This window comes from Carex rostrata, chromosome 24 (genome assembly GCF_964058835.1).
Source record: "Carex rostrata chromosome 24, lpCarRost1.2, whole genome shotgun sequence".
NCBI classification, from domain to species: domain Eukaryota; kingdom Viridiplantae; phylum Streptophyta; class Magnoliopsida; order Poales; family Cyperaceae; genus Carex; species Carex rostrata.
This window is the reverse complement of record NC_135941.1, coordinates 4,480,171-4,499,938: the sequence shown is the minus strand read 5'-3', so window position 1 is coordinate 4,499,938 and position 19,768 is coordinate 4,480,171. Positions and strand designations below refer to the sequence as shown.

General features: G+C 34.1%; 2 protein-coding genes, 1 long non-coding RNA gene and 1 pseudogene across 4 annotated transcripts; 1 reads left to right on the top strand and 3 right to left on the bottom strand.

Annotated features, from left to right (window-relative positions):
* Positions 1–372: 372 nt before the first annotated feature.
* Positions 373–2,241, bottom strand: LOC144575312 (myricetin 3-O-rhamnoside 1,2-glucosyltransferase UGT709G2 pseudogene; annotated as a pseudogene).
* Positions 2,242–6,917: 4,676 nt separating this feature from the next.
* LOC144575494 (cytochrome b-c1 complex subunit 8-like) lies at positions 6,918–9,810 on the top strand. The gene is made up of 2 exons (XM_078325657.1): positions 6,918–7,214; positions 9,527–9,810. The coding sequence occupies exons 1-2, from the start codon at positions 7,045–7,047 to the stop codon at positions 9,573–9,575; spliced, it is 219 nt and encodes a 72-aa protein (XP_078181783.1). The 5' UTR covers positions 6,918–7,044; the 3' UTR covers positions 9,576–9,810.
* LOC144575495 (uncharacterized) lies at positions 6,982–9,518 on the bottom strand. The gene is made up of 2 exons (XR_013518455.1): positions 9,250–9,518; positions 6,982–8,651 (listed from the first exon to the last, which is right to left on the bottom strand). It is a non-coding gene; the product is annotated as an uncharacterized LOC144575495 (long non-coding RNA).
* A 1,177-nt stretch (positions 9,811–10,987) lies between the features above and the next one.
* LOC144575772 (protein PSK SIMULATOR 1-like) lies at positions 10,988–18,226 on the bottom strand. Of its 2 annotated transcripts, none has more exons than XM_078326004.1 (13): positions 17,948–18,226; positions 17,178–17,562; positions 16,485–16,813; positions 15,951–16,043; positions 15,406–15,496; positions 15,234–15,324; positions 14,693–14,790; positions 14,433–14,502; positions 13,936–14,039; positions 13,242–13,358; positions 13,031–13,107; positions 12,871–12,915; positions 10,988–11,740 (listed from the first exon to the last, which is right to left on the bottom strand). In XM_078326004.1, exons 2-13 carry the CDS (start codon positions 17,484–17,486, stop codon positions 11,239–11,241), a joined length of 1,926 nt encoding a protein of 641 aa, XP_078182130.1. In that variant the 5' UTR covers positions 17,487–17,562; positions 17,948–18,226; the 3' UTR covers positions 10,988–11,238. The 2 variants fall into 2 exon arrangements, with proteins under 2 accessions (XP_078182130.1, XP_078182131.1); XM_078326005.1 differs by having other exon boundaries at positions 17,186–17,562; positions 17,948–18,225.
* Positions 18,227–19,768: the final 1,542 nt, after the last annotated feature.

Below are 19,768 nucleotides of genomic sequence, written 5' to 3'. Positions count from 1 at the left end.
AAATTACAAATTAATAAAGTTTGGAGTGGTATTTTTACAATTTTAAATTTCGAGATAGCATTTTTACAATTTGAAAATTTTAGAGTGACAAATAACTAATTTTCCCTATAATAAAATAGATATGCATTCATTCCAGTCTTAAAAGATTGAAATCAACGAATTATTAACCCCCCAAAACAAATGCTGGTCGAATATCCACCAGGATTAGGGTCCATTTCCGCTACGCAGTCTGATACATAAAACATCATACAAAGAAGTTAAAAAGAATCACAAAACAGAGAATGAAATCAATGCTGGAGAACTAACTGAGAACCACACTATTGCTCATGTTGGAAATTATAATCGGATTGTAGTATTGAAAAAAGAGAGGAGTTTATAATATAATTTATTTTATTACTCAAGAGTACAAAGCCTTAATATATTCTCACTCACGCCTCACGCCTCACTCTCTAATCTCTCTTATCTTATATATCACACACCATAAGCACTTCATCTATTTATACTATCCTAAAGTCGGTTTTGGTCCTTCATGATTATATTATAGATTTACACTATATACAAAATCTACAAATTACTAGAGCGCCTAACACTACCGACTTTGATTTATAGAGTTTCTTGAACCATCTAGTAGTAGTATTTGGACCTTGGGCCAACGGTGCTGTGAAATTCAACAGCTCATAGATTTTATATCTTCAATTAGACGGTGAAATTCTCTAAAAGAGGACCCTCCCTCAGCAATGCTCTCCTTCACTGCATCAGCCATATCTTGTGCCGATTGCCTAAACCTTGCGGCTGATTCGCCTTCCATCATCTCTCTCACCATCTTCTCCACCGCTTCCTGGTTGCATATGTCCTTCATGTCCAACCCAATCTGCCAAATCTTGCTGACAAATCGACTGTTTATTTGCTGGTCTAGCATGAATGGGCAACACAGCATCGGCACACCTTCGATTATACTCTCCAGAGTCGAATTCCATCCACTATGCGTTAGAAAGCACCCGACCGCCCGGTGGGCTAGCACTTCTTTTTGTGGGGCCCATGAGATGATCCTTCCTTGTTCTTCTGGCAATGATCTCTTAATCTCGTCTGTCCACCCTGGACCATGTACCATATCTGGCCTTAGTACCCAGAGAAACTTGTGGCCACTGTTAACCAAACCAGAGTAGAACACATGGAGCTCTTCTCGCATCAGCGTGGCGAAACTCCCAAAGCTAACATAGACCACTGACTTGTCGAGCTGTGCATCGAGCCACTTGAGGCATGCGGTATCTTCATGCCAGAGACATGATGTGTGTGGTGATGCATCAGTGGTGACACAAGCAGAGCGGTACGATTCGAGAATTGCATGGAGAGGACCCACTGCATAGGTCACGGGGATTTGCGACCGGATGTGATGAACCGCGGTAGATTCCAACACTTCTGTTGTGTTAAGGATGAAACCCCTCGCTCTACTGCTACATGTTGCCATGGTGGCCATGAACTTGAGCTCAGGATCATCTGCATTTTTTGCTTCTCTGAAAAACTTTGGTAAGTCTCTTCGCCGAAGAAAACCCTCCATCCCTGGCACCCCTTGGACCAACTCATCCAAATCAACACCTTCCCCGAACGGCAACTCTCTGTTCTGCAACAATTTTGGTATGCATAAGTAAGCCCAGATACTACATGCACTAGGCGTCCGAAAGGACAAACATGGTAAATTTATCTCTTCTGCCAAATCCACAACAAAGGGCAAAAATCCATCGGCTATAACACATGTTACCGGAGGAAATCCATCAGATGAATCTTGACTTGTCATATTTAGCATCAAATCGCGTAACAAGCGACGAGAGTTCATGTTCAATGACTCAATGACATCTATCAAGAGGGAGACGTCACGAGGCTTGTCGTTGGGGAGTCCATCTGGGATGGATTTGAAACGAAGGAGAGGGATGATTGGGAGAGAGGCAGAGCTAAGACAGAGGCGGCGGTGGGTGTCTTCGGTGTTGATTAGGGTGACATGCAGGCCGGCGATGGCAAGGAGCTCAGCCAACTCCATCATGCAGTTCAGTGGGCCCTGGGATGGATATGGAAAAATCAGCACGTGTGGGGTGTTCTTGTTTGGTGTCATGGCCAGAGATCTATGTGACATGGTTACTGTGTTTTTCCTCTTCCTACGATATGTCAAGGTGGATGATGATGTCCATGTAAACCTAGGTATATATATCACTCTTTTACATTGTCACTGAAAAACAAAAAACTTCGATTGATACCAGCGGCAGAGCTAATCCAGTTGCCTACCTCGGATTTTGAAAAACTATATTGATTATGAGAAGGGATCCAATGCCTCATTTTTTCATACCTCATCGTATTTCATATTTTATATTTTCGTTTTCAAAATTCAAATTGTTGATCCGAACCGCCCAATATGATATTTATACTAAAATATGTCTATAAATAAAATTTTATAATTTTTAAAATTATTTTTACTATTTTTTAAGATATGTACAAAATCACAATTTTTGTACCTTTAAAAAAACAGTGATTTTCTATTCATCTTAAAAAATAATAAAAAAAATTAATTCCCAATTATATTTTAGTATGGATATCATGTTGAACGGTTCAAATCAACAATTTAGACTTTAAAAATAAAGATATAAAATATGAGGTATAATAAAATATAAAAGTATGACGCATTGGAACTCAACTCGTTGATTATATAGGATTCACTTGTTTTTAGGGGTGTCAATGGGTACGATACAGGGAGGGTGGAACCATTTTCATACCCATACCCACTAAGAATTGACCTTACCCATATCCTACCCATACCCGTTAAGAATTTGTCTTACCCTACCCTACCCATACCCGTTATGATTAACGGGTAACGAAACAGTAGTGAGCGAATAACGAAAATACTAATATAATGGTTCAGACAGCATAAGGTCAATTTTGTCACTTGTTACATTATTTCTTCTAACATTTCATTCCATCTCATTCAATTATTAAATATATATATTCATAGTATAACCTTGAGAAAACTGACATGTGATGCAAAATTCAGACGCTGACACCTGAACTGACATTAATGGATTACTTATTTGGACCAAACAATACATTATTGCCAGAAAATAAGGTGATGATATATTTTCTTTGAAACATGAAATATTTTCATTTGTAGAATTGAGAAAAAAGTAATAACGATGAATAAGGAAGAAAACAAGGAAATGAATTCGTTGATATATATGTCTCTAGTGTTGATACAGGCATACAACAATATGAAAAAAATAAAATAAAATAAATAAATTGGATATAATATATTGATATATTTATATATAATATATTTCATATAATTACCCATTATCCAACAGGTACGAAATAACCTTTACCCGTATCCATACCCGTTTATCTAACGAAACAAAATCTTTACCCATACCCATACCCAATAAACTAACGAAAAAAAAACTTTACCCATACCCGTCTTATCGAATATGATACGGGTAGGGTAAACGGGTAAACGGGTGTCATTGACACCCCTACTTGTTTTCTATTCAAGATAAGGACCGTTGTCTAGTTCAGGGAAAGTCCGTTGCCTACTGTAAAAAACGTGCACCCAGATTTCATTCCTGGTGTCAATCCATCGTTTCGAAGAGAAATGAACGAACAGATAAGGTGAATCTGACCAAGTGGGACCATCGTTTAATTGGTTCAAATGAGTGGGTGATCAGGCAGTGCTTATGGAGTTATGGGCCTGACTTTTTTGAACCTGAAAAAGATGTGACTGGAGAGAGGAATTTGAATAGAGTTATTATGTGGCGGTATTATCTAACCAAATCAATTTTATCAAAGAAAAGTTAAATAAAAAATAAATAGGAAAATAATTGTTTGAAAAAATAAATTATATTAATTTAGAGGATTATTTGAGTGTAACTTCTTATGTTAAATATATTTTTCGGCAAAATAATTTTATATTATTTTTCTATTTATGAGTATAAACATAAGTTTTTTTTTTTTAAAAAAAGAAGAAGATTCGAGTAACTGATCTGATTGACCAATTTATACTGATTCATCCGATTTCAATTTCATGATCAACTTACCAATTTCGATTCTAATTTTCAGTTTTGACATCTACGTACATCACGTACGGTTTGTGGTAAGCTCTAGCGCTCTGTCGTAAACCCTAGCTACTACATTGTGCTTTCTAGCTTCACACTCCTTTCTTCTTTCTAGTATTCATTTTACTCAGTGTTTAAGAAAGAAAAACAACAGAGAAAGAAAAAATTGCAAGTTGTGGAATTGTGTGAAGGCAAGCTGTGCAGAACTGTAACATCGTTTGTAGGCAACGTAATGTATGTTTACAGATAATAAGATGGAAAGTAATGTGTGAAGGCAAGTTGCGGTTATAAGCAAAGTAATGTATGTTTACAGATAATAAGATGGAAAAACAACTCCAAATTGTATCCAAATTGACCGCACAACATAACTCTACATTGTAAAACATGTTGATAATAATAAAATTAAGACCAATACAACAGTTCTAAGTGCGACATATAAATACTCAGATTCCTCGAATTCCACCTTGTTATTGCTGATCTCTGCCTTGTGCTTGCTGACCTGTTAGAATAAATAAATGGTTGGCAAAGAGTTAACATAAGAGCGAGGAAGAAAATAACAACTGCTTCTATGATCATAATTATTAAAAGAGAAGGATAAGGCTGGTTTTGAACAATCTCATTCCTTTAAAATTTGATGCTTTGCTTTCAGAATAATGTTGCTTATAGAAATTTGATGCTTTGCACCAAATCAAATTTCTTTTGTTAGAGTAATGTTGGTTTTAATTCTTTTAATTTTTAATGGTACGAGTAGTGTTGGTTTTCTGTAATTCAAACTGGTACTTGTGTTGTAATGCCCTTCTGTTACATCATGCCATGTTGCTATAACTTGTGTTCTAATGCCCTTTTTGTTAAAGGAATGCACTTCTTTTGTTATTAGTAATGCACTTCTCTTAAGTTGTTATATATCAGTACTTTTTTTGTTAATAATGGACCATTCAAGGTTGTTTTGCATTGTATATATTACTTCTTGAAAAGAAATTACGTTTGCATTAAATATAAAACATAATAGATGAATGTATCAAAGGCCAGGTTTCTAATATATATATATATTAGAAACCCTACTTTCATAAGCATATGAGGGCATATGTTTATAAGTCATTTTTGCGTTTTTGATGTCCAAATAGTCGATATGAAGCGCTCAACATGTTCTCCATATTAATGTGTTTGAAAACCAAATTTTACATTTTTTGGAAATTTTTTTACTATTTTTTCAGAATTTTCAAAACAGTCATAAAAAATATTAAATATAATAATTAAAAAAATATGAAAAACCCTGTTTTGAAAAATTCTGAAAAAAATAGCAAAGAGAGAGAGAGATTGACTAATATGCTTTCAGTATCACTTCGGCTGAAGTGCTACGAGACAAATTTCAAAATTTTATACTAAAAACTTTGAACTAAGTAGCTCAATAAATTGGTTATATATTGAACTTTTTTTGTTAATAATGGACCATTCAAGATTGTTTTAAATTTTGAGTTATTAAAGTTTTAAAAAAATGAAGGCTGATGGAGACACACAAAATGAAGGCATTTGAACCCTCCTCATAATATATATATACATCGAAATAATAATTATTAATTTTATTATTTATATTTTATGAGATTTGTTCTTCAAAGCACTAAATTTTTTATTGAAAAACAAGAACTTATTTAAGATTCTATACAAATTTAAACTTCTCTAAATATATTTATATATTTTTATAAAACGTGATACTAAAATCCTAAATTCATATATCTTATTAGTTTTAGTAAACGAGGAGGAATCCACTTACAACATTTGAAAGTTATAACATCTTACGACAATTTAATTTTGTGATTTTTAAAGTTCAAATAGTCGATCCGAACCGTTTAACATATAATCTTTATTAAAATGTTCTTGAAGACCAAATTTTACATTTTTATGAATTTGTTTACTATTTATTAAGTATTTTACAAAACTGTTACTTTTAGATAATTCTGGACCACTTAAAAACAACAGTTTTATAAAATACTCAATAAATAGTAAAAAAAAATTTAAAAATGTAAAATTTGATATTCAAACACATGTTGAGCAGTTTGAATTGACTGTTTAGACTTTAAAAATCGCAACACTAAGTTGTGATAAGATGTTGTAACTTTTAAATGTTGTAAGTGAATCCCTGTTAGTAAACTTATCAAGCAAATTTAGAATGGAATGCCATATTTTCTCTTCTTAAAAAACTTACTTTGTCATTTTTGATAAATTTATTTTTATAGTTTTAATTAATTTATAAATTTATTTTTATAGTATGTTAGTTAATGTGTATGTTTGAATTTTCATCATATGAAAACCTAATTATATTTACAATAGCACATATATCGTATGATATAAAAGTATTAAAAAAAATCAGCGGTCTAACCGACCAATCCACCGGTCCAACCAGTAAACTGTTGAACCGGAAGTTTTTTGGGTCGACGTCCCGTCCAGTTCTGATAACATTGGGTTGTTCTCTTGTGTGCGGTTAGATTGCATTCACGCAACTTTTGAGTTTAAATAACGTTATCAGAAGTTGAAAAAATTGGACCATTTATCTAAAGCCCAGGCCTATAAAGACCCAATTCACAACACAACAGGCAGCACCACAGCAGAGAAGAATATAGATTTCAATAACCTAAGGTAAAGGAATTTATCTGTTTAGATACGGGCCGTCCAATCAGAATCCACACGTATATGAAAGGAGCCAGTACACGAACCATTATTTTGTGTTGTATATCGCTGACATGGGTAAAATGCTTTGTGGGACCCATAAGTCATAACTCACCACACCATAAACAAATGGTGAAACTCAACAGGAACTAATTTTGGTTCATTCCAATAAAAAAATTCACGAGCAGCCGTGAACCAAATCAACCCTAGCTATTTTCAAGGACTCGAACTTTCTTCCCCAAACCCAATCCAAGCTAGCACCAGATCGATCGAAACCTAGAGAGAAAGAGAGATGGGAAAGCAGCCTGTGAGGTTGAAGGCGGTGGTATACTCGCTGTCACCGTTCCAGCAGAAGGTGATGCCCGGATTGTGGAAGGACATAACCACCAAGATCCACCACAAGGTCACCGAGAACTGGCTCAGCGCCACCCTTCTACTCACCCCCATCATTGGCACCTACTCGTACGCTCTCTCTCTCTCAACCTTTCTTTTAGCAGATTGTGCTAGGGTTTGTTAGATCGGATGTGGTTATGTTGGATCGAGGTATCAATTGTGAGTTCGAGTTTGTTTAATTTGATCGCGCTGGACGGATCATTGTGTAAATTTTGAACTATAGGGATAAAATTGGCAGTGTTTTTGTGTGTATGTTTATTTCTTAGTGCAGCGAATATTTTTGGATCTAACAGGTGGAAAGGTTATGTTTCGGGTTGCGGAGGGTTGATGGGATCATTTTATAAGATTAGGTTCAGTAGATTGTGTTGATTAGGCTTAATAGATCTTGTCTTCAAATAATTCACTGGCAGAACTATCAGTAACAAGTGAATTTTATCTAATCAAATATGCTACGTTCAACTTTTAGTAATCATTGACTGATTTATCGGATTTAAGGTTCAGTTATATTTGCTTATAATGTATATATACGTATCATTATTTGTTCTAGTTGAGATGGTGATTTTTGAATTTGTTCCACAGATGTTTTCATAGGAGAAGCGAGATGTAAATATATGTAATAGACATGAATAAAGGATTGAACAAAATCTTTGCAAGTATCTCCTATGAGTTTGCATTTTTGTTTGAAAGGATATTGAAAAGTCTTTGCTTTCTACTTTTTCTATCCATTGCTACTGATTTATGAAGTTATAATCTCTGCAAATAAATCCTTTGATTCTGCATTTTTGTTTGAAAGAATATTGAAAATTCTCTGTTTTCTATTTCTTCTATTCATTGCTTTTGAGTTATGAATTTCTATTAAGTTTGTTAACTCAATGTTATATTTCATCTGAAAGTTTGTCTAGGCTGATCCTTCAAAAGGGTTTCTATTGTTTTTACTTACTGTAAGTTCAAGGCTTGTGTATTAATTTGAAAATTATAATTAACCTGTACAAACAGCTGAAGTACTTATCTTCAATTATTAAATAAAATTGAGCTATCTGTCTTACTGGTTAAGGCTTTGAGGGCCCTAAGTAAGTACCTTAATGTTCTATTGCTCTATGTGTTTCTGATTTAAGTTTAATTATTCATCATTAAATTCTGTAATGTCTGATTGCATGTAACTTAATAACATTATGTTAGAGTTAAGTCTGAGCGATGAAAAATCATTTTTATTTTTTGGGTAGTTGGTCTTTTATTAGAAGTGTGATAAGCAATGTCTTATGAATTCTTTAACATTTTATAGTCCAGAATTGGATGTTCTGTTTGTTCAGTAGTTGCATATGTTGGCATTTGCATCTTATCTTAGATTTTATGAACATTCATCGCTCAGACTTAAACTCTAAGATAATGTTATCAACATTCAACACTAATGAATTTTTTTTATAGAGGTGGCAATGGGTTGGGTTAGGTTCAGTTCAGGGCAGACTTGGTTTAGAAATAAGATGATAATTATTGGTAAGATGTAGCCTGCTAGCAGGTCGGGTTGGATGTAGGGGTGCAAACGGGTCGGATATTACCCGTCCGAATCCGGATCCGTATCTGAATTTTTGCGGATTCGGATATTCGGATACAGATAGTTGCGGATTTGGATACGGATTTTTTTATGCGGATTCGGATACGGATACAGGTTGAGTTTCGGAATCGGATACGGATACGGATACGGATAATTATCCGGATCCGGATATTTTAATTTTTCGGATATCCGGATGTGTTAAGATTTGAGAGAATTTTTTTGTGTCTATTTATCTTTTGTATTATAATATCTTTAAAGAGTATCTTTTGTGTTGGTATTTTTAATTAAAGTTATAGTTATGTTGATGAATTTTAGTTAATCAGATATATATTTTGTAATGGTGTAACAAGTTAATTAGATATATATTTTGAGTTAGAAATCCGAATTATATCCGTATCTGTATTCGTATCCGAAAATATCCGATCCGTATCTGTATCCGTTTAATATCCGATCCGTATCCGTATCCGATTACTATCCGATCCGTATCCGAAAAAAAATACGGATACGGATATGGGTTGAGCACTATCCGATCCGTATCCAATCCGTTTGCACCCCTAGTTGGATGTGTTAGAAAAGATTAAATTTATATGCTTGCAATGGGCCAAGTACTAAAATAAAAGGAAAAAGAAATGTTGCTGTGGTTTCATTTGTGCTGTTTTGTTGATTAAATGTGATCCGTGATCCATAATCCATACAATCTAAAGTTAGTGCTCAAGAAAGCTAACTAACAATTAAAGGTTTTGAGGTGTTTTTATGAGATGCTTCAGTAGTATCGATAAATTATCAATTTATTGGGACTTGCTTAATGATTTTTGTCTTCTATATTCAGGTATGCACAGCACTACGTGGAGCAGGAGAAGTTGGAGCACCGGTTCTGAAGTGCCCCTTCATTAAAAGAGAAATTTGGGTCTATATTTTGAATGATATCTGGTCTTTTGATACCAGAACAATTTTTTTTTTAAAGTCCGTTTTGCTTTGGTATAACTAATGAGCTTGTTTTGAAGCTACATTATCTGTGCTGCTGTTTAGGCACATTCAAAGGTGATTAATAATTTGAAATGTACAAACTGGTTTTGTTGATTTAGTTTGAAGTGAAGCCCTTGTGGGTGTAAATGTTTCGATATTTTATGCAGAGTAGGTCTCCTTTCATTGAATATCTGTATAAAATGCCAGCTGAATTTAACTAAATAGAACTTCCAAGTTCTACATACGACTATTTAACTTCTGACGAAGCACTAGGGTCACGGTATGGCAAATAGCAGTAACATTAAAAAAAAATGATTATAGTAATAAAAAAAAGGTGAAAAATGTGTCATTCCGTTCTATAATTGTTGAAAGCCCCATTCGAATATCTTACCTGTAGAAGTTTGTTTGTTTTATAATGTATTATCATTTATTGAAGTTCAAGCTGTGATTGTTTTGTAGACAGTTTTTCTCTCGTATTGGTGACTTCGTGGACTAATCATCTGAAAATCTTGTACAATTCGTGAAATCCTTATCTATCCTAGTGGTGGGTATCGCACAAGATAGCCGAATTATACTCAAATTATACCCGTTTAATTCTTTTTTGGGGTGATGCTGAACCGAACACCAAATTATTCGGTTGACCGAACTTTGACCGAATTAAACCCAAATAATTCCCGAATTTTACGAACTTTTTCCAAATTTTACAAATTATTCACAAATTTTTTCTGAATTTTTCCAAGAACAATTATTTTTTTAGTTTTTTTTTATTTTTTTGCTCCCTTGCAGGACTGAGATTTCTGATCCGGATAATTCCGAATCATTCCTGAATTATACCCGAATTATACCCGAATCACGAATTTTTGATCTCGCCGAACCGAACCCAAATAATTCATTTGTCACTATGGTATCGCATATGCGTGAATTTTATATTGTAAACGGCACTTGCAGATGAAATAAACAATAAACGTACAAAAATTTAATAACAGGTATTCAGCTGACAAGCTTGTTTTTCCAGAGGCCCTAGCAAATAATTAAAACAGTACGCCAAACAGTATAAGATAGAGAGAAGAGTTATTATGTGAAATTTATGATGCGATCCCAATTCTCCTATCTAAACTGAACCGATAATGTGTCAGTGTCGCCCAAGGAAAATGATGGTCTCAGTTACAGAATATAATGGAGGCCAGGTGTTGAACGAATTTACCATCGCGAGAGACTAATTAGAACTATGGAGATGATTCTTTAACATTTCGTATGGAGATGGACATAGCGCCAATATAGAGATGATTCTCTAACATGTATTATTGAGATTACAAAATTACGGTTTAATTAAATTCTTGTTCTGAAATCGGCTCTGCTCTCCTTTTTCACTTCATATAAACAAACAAAAGCAGGTACAATTTATACACTTGGATGCATCTGCCGGAGCAGATCAAAGATATAAACGTAGCTTAATTCAAAACTTGCATTATTTTTGCAGTACACAGATCATTAAGCCTACTTTAACTAAAAAAATCACTCAAAATGCATCCTTAAGAAAAGCACTATACAAGGCTGGAAGGTAAGGCAAGTTGCCTAGAGAACATTAAGACCATCAACTCGATCAACCATGTCCATAGCCTTAACTTTGTTTATGTTAAAATCTATGACTGGCAACATAGACGCCCTTCTAATATAAAATAATTCCTGCTTGTTATTACTACTAGTAGTCGGTGACTGACTGTTGCTTTTACACAGCCGTTTATTTTTCCCCTTACCCGTATCAAGCTCTTGACTCCTACTTAAACCTGGTATGAATTTTCTAAACTTCACGCTCTGTAGCATTTCTTGATCTTCTTGACTTAACGAAGAGCAAGGTGCAGTTATGGCAAGTCCTTTCTTGGTTGGGGAACGTAATGGAGACTTGATTGGGGATTTGAAGGTTACTCCATTGGATGGTTTAGATTGGCTTATGAGAAGGTGAAGCCAAACGATTAGGTCAAGGATGAATGACTCAGTTTTTGACTTGTCAGCATGGTGCAATGTCTCAATTAGAGTCAACTCGGTTTGACCTGAAGGATTGCTATTTACCTCTGACCTATAAAGTGATGCACGAGTTGGTTATTTACCGGGTTTTGGGTTTGACATGCATTATGCTATTGGTCAACTTTCAAATAACCTTTGGCAAGTTGATATATCGGATGTCTGACGTGCCCTTGTTTTTCATATCTAAATGAATGAAAAGAAGAGTGAGGCTATGGTATTTTGCATAGCATGGATTGCTCCGTTCTGTGGATCAATATCTTCGTTTTCAAGGTTAAAACAGTCAATCTGAACCGTTCAACGTTCAACGTGATGTCCATATGAAAATGTATTTGCAGACTAAATTTTATATATTTTCAGAACTTTTTTACTGTTTTTTTTAGATAGGCAGAAAATCACTACTTTTGAATCGTCTAAAATATTTAGATAAAGTGATTTTCCACCTATCCAACAAAAAAATAGTAAAAAAAAAATTCTTAAAAAATGTAAAATTTGATCTACAAGTATATTTTTATATGAAGATCATGTTGAACGGTTCAGATCGACTATTTGACTTTAAAAATGGAGATATTGATCCATAGTACGGACCAATATATGCTATGCATAGTACCATAGCCACACTCATGAAAAGAAACCCTATCTACATCTTTACATTAGTAACAATCAAAATCAGAAGAGTGAGTCTATGGTACTATGCATATTACGATTTGGCACCGTGCTACGGCTCTATATTCGAGTTTTCAAATTCTAATGGTCGATCCGAATTGTTCATCTTGTTCTCCATATTAATATGTGTTTGGAGACCAAATTTTACATTTTTTGAAATTTTTTTACTATTTTTTTAGATTTATTGAAAATCACTGTTTTTGGATGGTCCAGAATTTTCAGATCAAGTGATTTTCTAAATATCTAAATAAATAGTAAAAAAATTTCAAAAAATGTAAAATTTGGTCTCCAAACACATATTAATATGGAGAACAAGATGAACGGTTCGGATCGACCGTTAAGATTTGAAAACTCGAATATAGAGCCGTAGCACGGTAACAACCCGTGATATGCATAGTACCATAGACTCACTCAAATCAGAATCTTGAATATACTGATTTTTATGGATATTTTATGTGCCTACATGCAAACCTTATGCATTAAATTTAAGGTACAGTTCACATAAAGAGAGATGCTAACCCTGTGTTTGCCCATTCTCCAACCCAGCCAAAGCCGTGGTGTGCTCTGAATGGTTTTAAAATATAATTAGCAAAAAAGCAAAACAAAATGAAGAAAAAGGTTAAATAAAGGAAATTAATGAAAGAACTGAAATAGAAAAATTGAGTTTTTATTCAATTACTTAGTGGTGTTATTAGCAACTGGAACAAGCCATCGGAGTGTCTTCTCCATTTCTGCTTTAATTTGCAACACACTAAGCTGCAAGTTAATTAAGAGTAAGAACAAGTTCCCTCAATCAAGCATGAATTATGCAAATAAGTCCTCTCGTTCTTAATTTCACAATCCTCCCTCCTCCATGACCAGCTCCCCAAAAGGAAAGTAAAAATACATACCTCTTCTTTGACTTGAAAAGAGTGCAAGCGCGACCTTAAAGAGGATTTGACACTAGGTGGTAATCCTTGGTATAATGCATCCCTTGTATTTGCAGGTATAGAACTTGATCTTGATACCTAATTGCATTGGTTAAATTACCATTCATAAGATATCAAAATATCTAATTGCCCGAAACAAGTTATCTATTCCCAATATTTTCAAATTTCTAGAGTCTCTAGGAACATCTATGACAACCCACCCTTGAATATGGGAAATTGGATCGCAAAAGGATAAAGTAAAGATATAATAAACTTAAGCTCACCAAAGGATTTTGGGGGTGCTTAACCTAAGGTGTCATATAAACTTGACATTACAAAACCGAACTGTTGATAAAAACCTTCTTCACAATAATGAATGCATTTCTAGTTTATAATTTCCAAATTTTCATGTTTACTTTCTACATGATTATGAGGTTGAAAAATGCCAATTGTGAAGTCTATCTATATAGGCATGTTCATTTTTCAACAACTAACTAGCGGTTTCTGGATCTTTATTAACCAAAACTTAAATTTTTAAAATTTAGAATGTTGTTCAATGGTTCAGATTTGTCAACTAAGGCCAATTCAACAGCTTCAAAGATTAAGTTTACCCTTTCAGTGAGCTTAAGTCATCCAATTATTAACTTACACAATTTAAATTACTAAATAGACTTACAAGTGTATCTATCTGACTAATAATATTAGCATAGTGTAGTGCAAGGCCTGCGGGCCCAAGTCTGACGCCACGGCCTATGGGTGCATTCCCAGCTCCTTCATGGTCTACACATTTTAAATATACCAGCTTATTCCAATTGATCCTATCAAGAATATTTACAACTTATATCCACCATGATCAGGGCTGGACTAGAAAATTGAGATTGAGGGGTGAATGAATAAATGTCATGTAATTTTATTTTATGAGTACTAATAATAATTTTTGCAAAATAAAAAAATTGAAAGGAGAAAATGTAAAATTTCAATTTATTTAATGACCATGATCCTTTAATGACCCAAACCTTTTTCTCAAACATCAATAGAAGGATCTATATTGTTGCCCACACAAACTTTCAAATTTGAATGATCAACTAGTTATGCACAGAAGCACAAAATAACTACTTATTTTGATGGGGACAAAGCAATTACTATGTTTTAACTCTTATAAGATTACAATACCAGCACTCCCGAAGGCATTGCATATTTCCAAATGCAAGAAATGAACTATATCTACAAGCTTCTCCATCACCTACAAAGAAGAAACAATCATTTTTACAGTTTTCAATTTGTGTATTGATTTTTCTATTGCAGCTCACAGCGCAGTTATAACTTGTACAGTTGTGAATACAAAATGCTAAAATAGAATTTTTTTTTTTTTATAAGATAAAAATAGTACCGTTTTGAGATTGGTACAATAGCATTTAATATAAATCATGTACCTCTTCTATATTCTTAGCCCAAAGTGATCTTTTCTTCAAACTTTTAACCAGCTTCCCTTGGCTTTTCACTTCTTGCTTTATTATTTGAAGATGTTCGCCTATGTTAATAATCAAATCATGAGAAAGTGCATATGCACTATGTCATGTTTGGTTGTGGAGTAAAGTTACTCCGGATTAAATTTCTTACCCCAAGCTAATGTAGATTAAAATAATCATATTTGGTTGGAGTTTGGTGGACTAAGCTCATGAAGAGAGAGAAAATTGTAACATGATGTTACTCTTAACCACAGGACCCACTGGTGGAGTAACTTACTCCATATTAACTCAAATGTTATTCTCTCTTACTCCTTTAAATTTACTCCTTGTTTGGCTCCTTGAAGGTGGAGTAGAGGATTTACTCCACAACCAAACATGACCTATTATATGAAGAAGGTTTGCATATGACCTTTAAAAGGGGGAACAAAACTGCTACCAAAAGAAGACACATGGATAATTTGCTAAATGTATATCATATAATTATACTAAAAGACGAAACTTTTACCTCTTTGAGTTGCAGTTAGGTTCTCTTCTTTACTCATCCTTCTATAGTCCAGCTCAAATCTATCCAATGCATGCATCTCATGATATAGTTCCTTCAAAAGGAAGATACAGACATTTCAAAACTTGGATAATTTGAAATGTAGAAATAATAAAGCATATGTTGGTAAACTCACAGCTGTGCACTGAGCCCATGCCATCAATTGTTGCATCACAGGTTCAGCCTCAATTTTAAAGTGGATTTGTGGTGTAATTTCTGATGCCAATCTAACAAATTTAACAATAACAAAATGTAATTAATGTCAATCGCAATATGGCAGGGGTGAAAACAGAGCGGATACGGAGTGGATAGTGGTAAAACCATATCCATATCCCTTTTAAATTTTCCGGATAATGATAATGATACCGATTGGATCGGATATTTATTAGAAAAATATAAAAATATTATGAAAAAAATACTGAAGTTCATAATATTTATCCAATTATAATGGTGAATTAACATAATTTGTTCATAATATATATTAAACTATATGGTACATATCTACTATTCGGATACGAATAATTGAAACATAAAACCACATTTGTATCCATATCCACACGGATATTGGATATCCACATCTAATTTTCGAATATGGATTGGATATTATCCATACCATTTCACCCCTACAATATGGGCATAATAAAATAAGCAAAACAAAAATAAAAACCAAAAGTTTCATACTTGTCAAAATAGCGGTCTAAATTGTGCCATTGAGGGTCCTTGCAACGACTTCCAAAACGAACCACCTCATTTGAAAAGACTTTGAATTCTTCTCTGTTGAAATAAATTGATACCACTACATAAGGGGTCATTGATAATATATATAAATATGAATCCCGGTCAAGTAAATTTCAGGTCACTAAATATCATTTTTTTTTTTCCAGTTTGCATCAACATACCTAGAGAACAAAAAAGTATCTACAAGTTTGCAATCTATGTAATTATCATTTTGTAAATGTTGTACTTAGAAAGATGCAAAAGCAAATCTAAGAAACCTGTGAGGGTAAGCCATGCAAATCTGTGGTTAATTGTTTATTCCACGAGAACAAACAAAAAAATTTCCTCTACAAAATTTAATTATCACTTGTACGAGAAGGTACACAATGATAATAGAAAAGGTTTTTACGAAAAAATTCACAAGCTATATTTAAGGCTGTGAAAAGCAATCTCAACATACTTTAACTCTCAGAATGATATCCATATATGAACCCAAACCTTTTATCAGCTGCAGTAAGCCTCAGTAATTCATCCATGTCTTTAGAAATCAGCAGTTGCACGCCTTCCGATGCAAGAACAACTTCTTTAATATGTTTTACACTCTCCTTCGAGAGAGATTTCATCAAATTCGACCCCTTGACGATGGTATTTGCCACTTCAAATGCTAATATTGTGACTTTGCTGCCCTTGGTGGTACCACTGGGTACAAATCCAGAGTTACTTAGGTTTAAGTTTGTCATACTGCTCCCAAGTGTATCTAATACCTCTACAGCCTTTCCTAAGCCTGCCGTACCAGCACGGCCCAAAATTGAACCAATATCTGGTACCTGCTTCATATACAAAATTAAGAAGTTGAAATCACGGATTAGTGTACCATCCAGTCTTATATCGAAGTAGAGGTACTGCATTTGGCAGGTCAAGTACCAATGCCACTGAAGTAATAAGCACATTTTATTCCAACTTTTCATGGGTTTTCTTTTAGAAATTGCTTTCAACACTGTAAGTTTGCTGAATTAAATATATGTAATGATAATCAAGTAGAGGTATGAAAATTCCTATTTGCATCCATCAACCATGGAACCATGTAAAAAGTACAAACTACATTTCCTTAGGATGAGGTTGCAGCATTGCATTAGAAAATCAAGAACTAAAAAGAGATAGTTGTTCAAAAATAAAATAACAAACACATGCCTTAGTACCAGCCTTTGTAGTTGCAGTCCTTTGTCTAGCCAATGCAGAATTTTGCGAAAATGACCTTGAAAGCCTAGGTAATTCATCAGATACATTTGAATTGCATGGAATGCTCAATGAATCTGGTGTTAACACTGAAGACGAAACCAATTCTTCTTGAAATTGTGTCTCCACATATTCTGAACTCAATTTCAGTTGATTTTTGTTTGTTAAATCGACATCTCTAATTGTGTTGGCACCAAGTGTAGTATCACTTGGAGATTTATCGACAGCTGAATTCCTCACGCAAACTGAACAAATCCCACCCATTTCTCTTATATTTTCTATAAACTCATGTCACGGTAGCTATTTGTGAACTAGAGGAGCTCCAATCCATCAATAAAACCTGAAAATGTACAATTTGAAATGATTTAATTCAAAGTCGGCATTGCTTTTGCTGGGAAATTAAGTAGGAACATGGTACAGTCAGCAAATATTGTATAATAAGCAAATTGTAGTCAAACTCTAAATCTAGTAAAAGATAATTCCGGTTGGAACGAACGGCCCAGACAGCACACAGAAGCACCATTTCTTTTTAATTCACTCTGTAATATTTTAACATTACTAACCAACAATAAAATAAATGAATCATATACATCTCCCATTTTTTCTGTCCCAAACCAAGCACTAAATCAACAATTAATAGCAAAAGATCCACACTATAGATTAGAAATCAAGCGACAAGAACTTTGAAATCAAGCGACAAGAACTTTGAAATCAAGGAAGCGAACCTTTGCGGAGATGGACGGGCAGCTAATTACAGGCAAGAGGGGGTGTATTTGTCAAAAACGCAAGTACTGAAACTTCAACAAAAAAAGGAGAAAACGAGGTCAAAGAAGGAATCTTTGGTGCATCTCTACTAGACCTAGAAGGCATCAACCTGGTTGCAAGAAAAGTTGTATGTAACGACTGTTAATTAACGAGGGAGAGAATTAGACAAAGGTGTAGATTTGTTTCGTTATTAGCTTGGTTTTTTGGTTGAGACAAGTGAGGAAGAAACGAGGAAACCAGAGAGAGAAACTTGGGGAAACACCAAAAGTTCAATTCAACACGGGTCCGGATTTCTTAAAGTAACTCAAATTTTGACATTATATATGGACCGTCCGATCATAATCCGGTCTGAAGTAGAATGTATTGGATCATATAATATTCGTGTGAGATCAGATTGGACGGTCTTAATCTAAATTAAAAATTTGAGTTACTTTAGGGGATCGGAATTCAACACTAAAGACCCCGACATGAATTGATTAAGCGCGGTGACCCCACCGTGGAGGTGACGCGGGTCAACCCCCGACGCAGTACTCTATTTATTTATATTATTTTTAATGAGGAAACTGGATTTTTGCTGGAAGAGAATTTTTTTAAGAATTATAATACTTAGCTCCAATTTGTGTTGCTTTGTTCCTCACCGATTCTCTTTTTTTCCATTTTATGCGAATTTTAACGTGTTTTTGTATTTGGTCATAGATTATAATGTGGTTTGAAGTAATTTTATGTAGCTCCAATATGATATTGATGGTTACAAACAAACAAAAGAATTCGAGCGTGACTGATGTAATCATCCTAATCAGTTCAACTGTTCAAGAGGTGCATGGGGTCATGAGGTCATCCCTGTCTTTATTAATGGTCACAAACAAACAGATGATATAGAATGCGGGTCTCACGCTGATACATACATGCATTCATCCCAATAAATTTGAGAGGTGCATAGAGTTGTCGCTCTCTCTTATCTTATGTGTAGTTTTTTATGAGGTAAAATAATTGAAGTGCGGAATTATAAGATTTAATATATTTTTTTATAAATTATCACACTATTTAAGCGTACAAAAATATACAACGGGCCAACACCCATGTCATTCGTGTATTTATAAAATACTTTCATAATTGTACGTATCAATAAATATTCCTCTGAACTTATAACATATATAGATCATATAATTAGAGTCTAATATAAGATAACTTATGCAACAATAATTATCATGTTCTAATTTTTTTTGTCATCTTGACATAAATAGATTGGGCACAAACCACTGTTTAAAATATTAGAACTACATGATAGTTGGGAAAGGGCTGACTTAAATGCAAGAATAAATGCAAGTCTTAATGAGTGTGTATATAAATTCAAGTAGTGAAGGGCTGACATATGCGCATAGAACAACTCACGCAGACAGTTAGAAGTTAGAATTGATGGGAGGTACGTAGTATCATATTTGATAACTTAAGTAGCAAAACAAATCTCCGGTTTTTTTATTAATAGAAATAAATTAAATTAAATATTTAAAAAGAACACTACTTTTGAGTTTTTGCGAAAACTAAGTAGATCGGGCCCTGTAAACCCGTCCCACCAGACGGGTCCAATTGACCCGTCCCGGTTAATCGGATTAGCCGTTAACCAACATCACGAAAAAAAAAAAATTCCCGGACGGGTTTAAGCATCCCGTCCCGGGCCTGAGAAAAAAAAAACAAAAAGAAAAAGAAAATCTGGACGGGTTAAGTAACCCCGTCCAGAATTTGAAAGATTATATTATATTATTATATTATATTATATTATA

Excerpts from the sequence above, each read along its gene's own strand:
- LOC144575772 (XM_078326004.1), bottom strand. The coding sequence starts at position 17,486 with ATGGGTGGGATTTGTTCAGTTTGCGTGAGGAATTCAGCTGTCGATAAA. Across the intron at positions 15,325-15,405 it reads CATGGGCTCAGTGCACAGCT|GAACTATATCATGAGATGCA; the intron begins GTGAGTTTACCA and ends TTCCTTTTGAAG. Across the intron at positions 14,791-15,233 it reads CCTAACTGCAACTCAAAGAG|GCGAACATCTTCAAATAATA; the intron begins GTAAAAGTTTCG and ends TTATTAACATAG.
- LOC144575494 (XM_078325657.1), top strand. The coding sequence starts at position 7,045 with ATGGGAAAGCAGCCTGTGAGGTTGAAGGCGGTGGTATACTCGCTGTCA. Across the intron at positions 7,215-9,526 it reads CCCATCATTGGCACCTACTC|GTATGCACAGCACTACGTGG; the intron begins GTACGCTCTCTC and ends TTCTATATTCAG.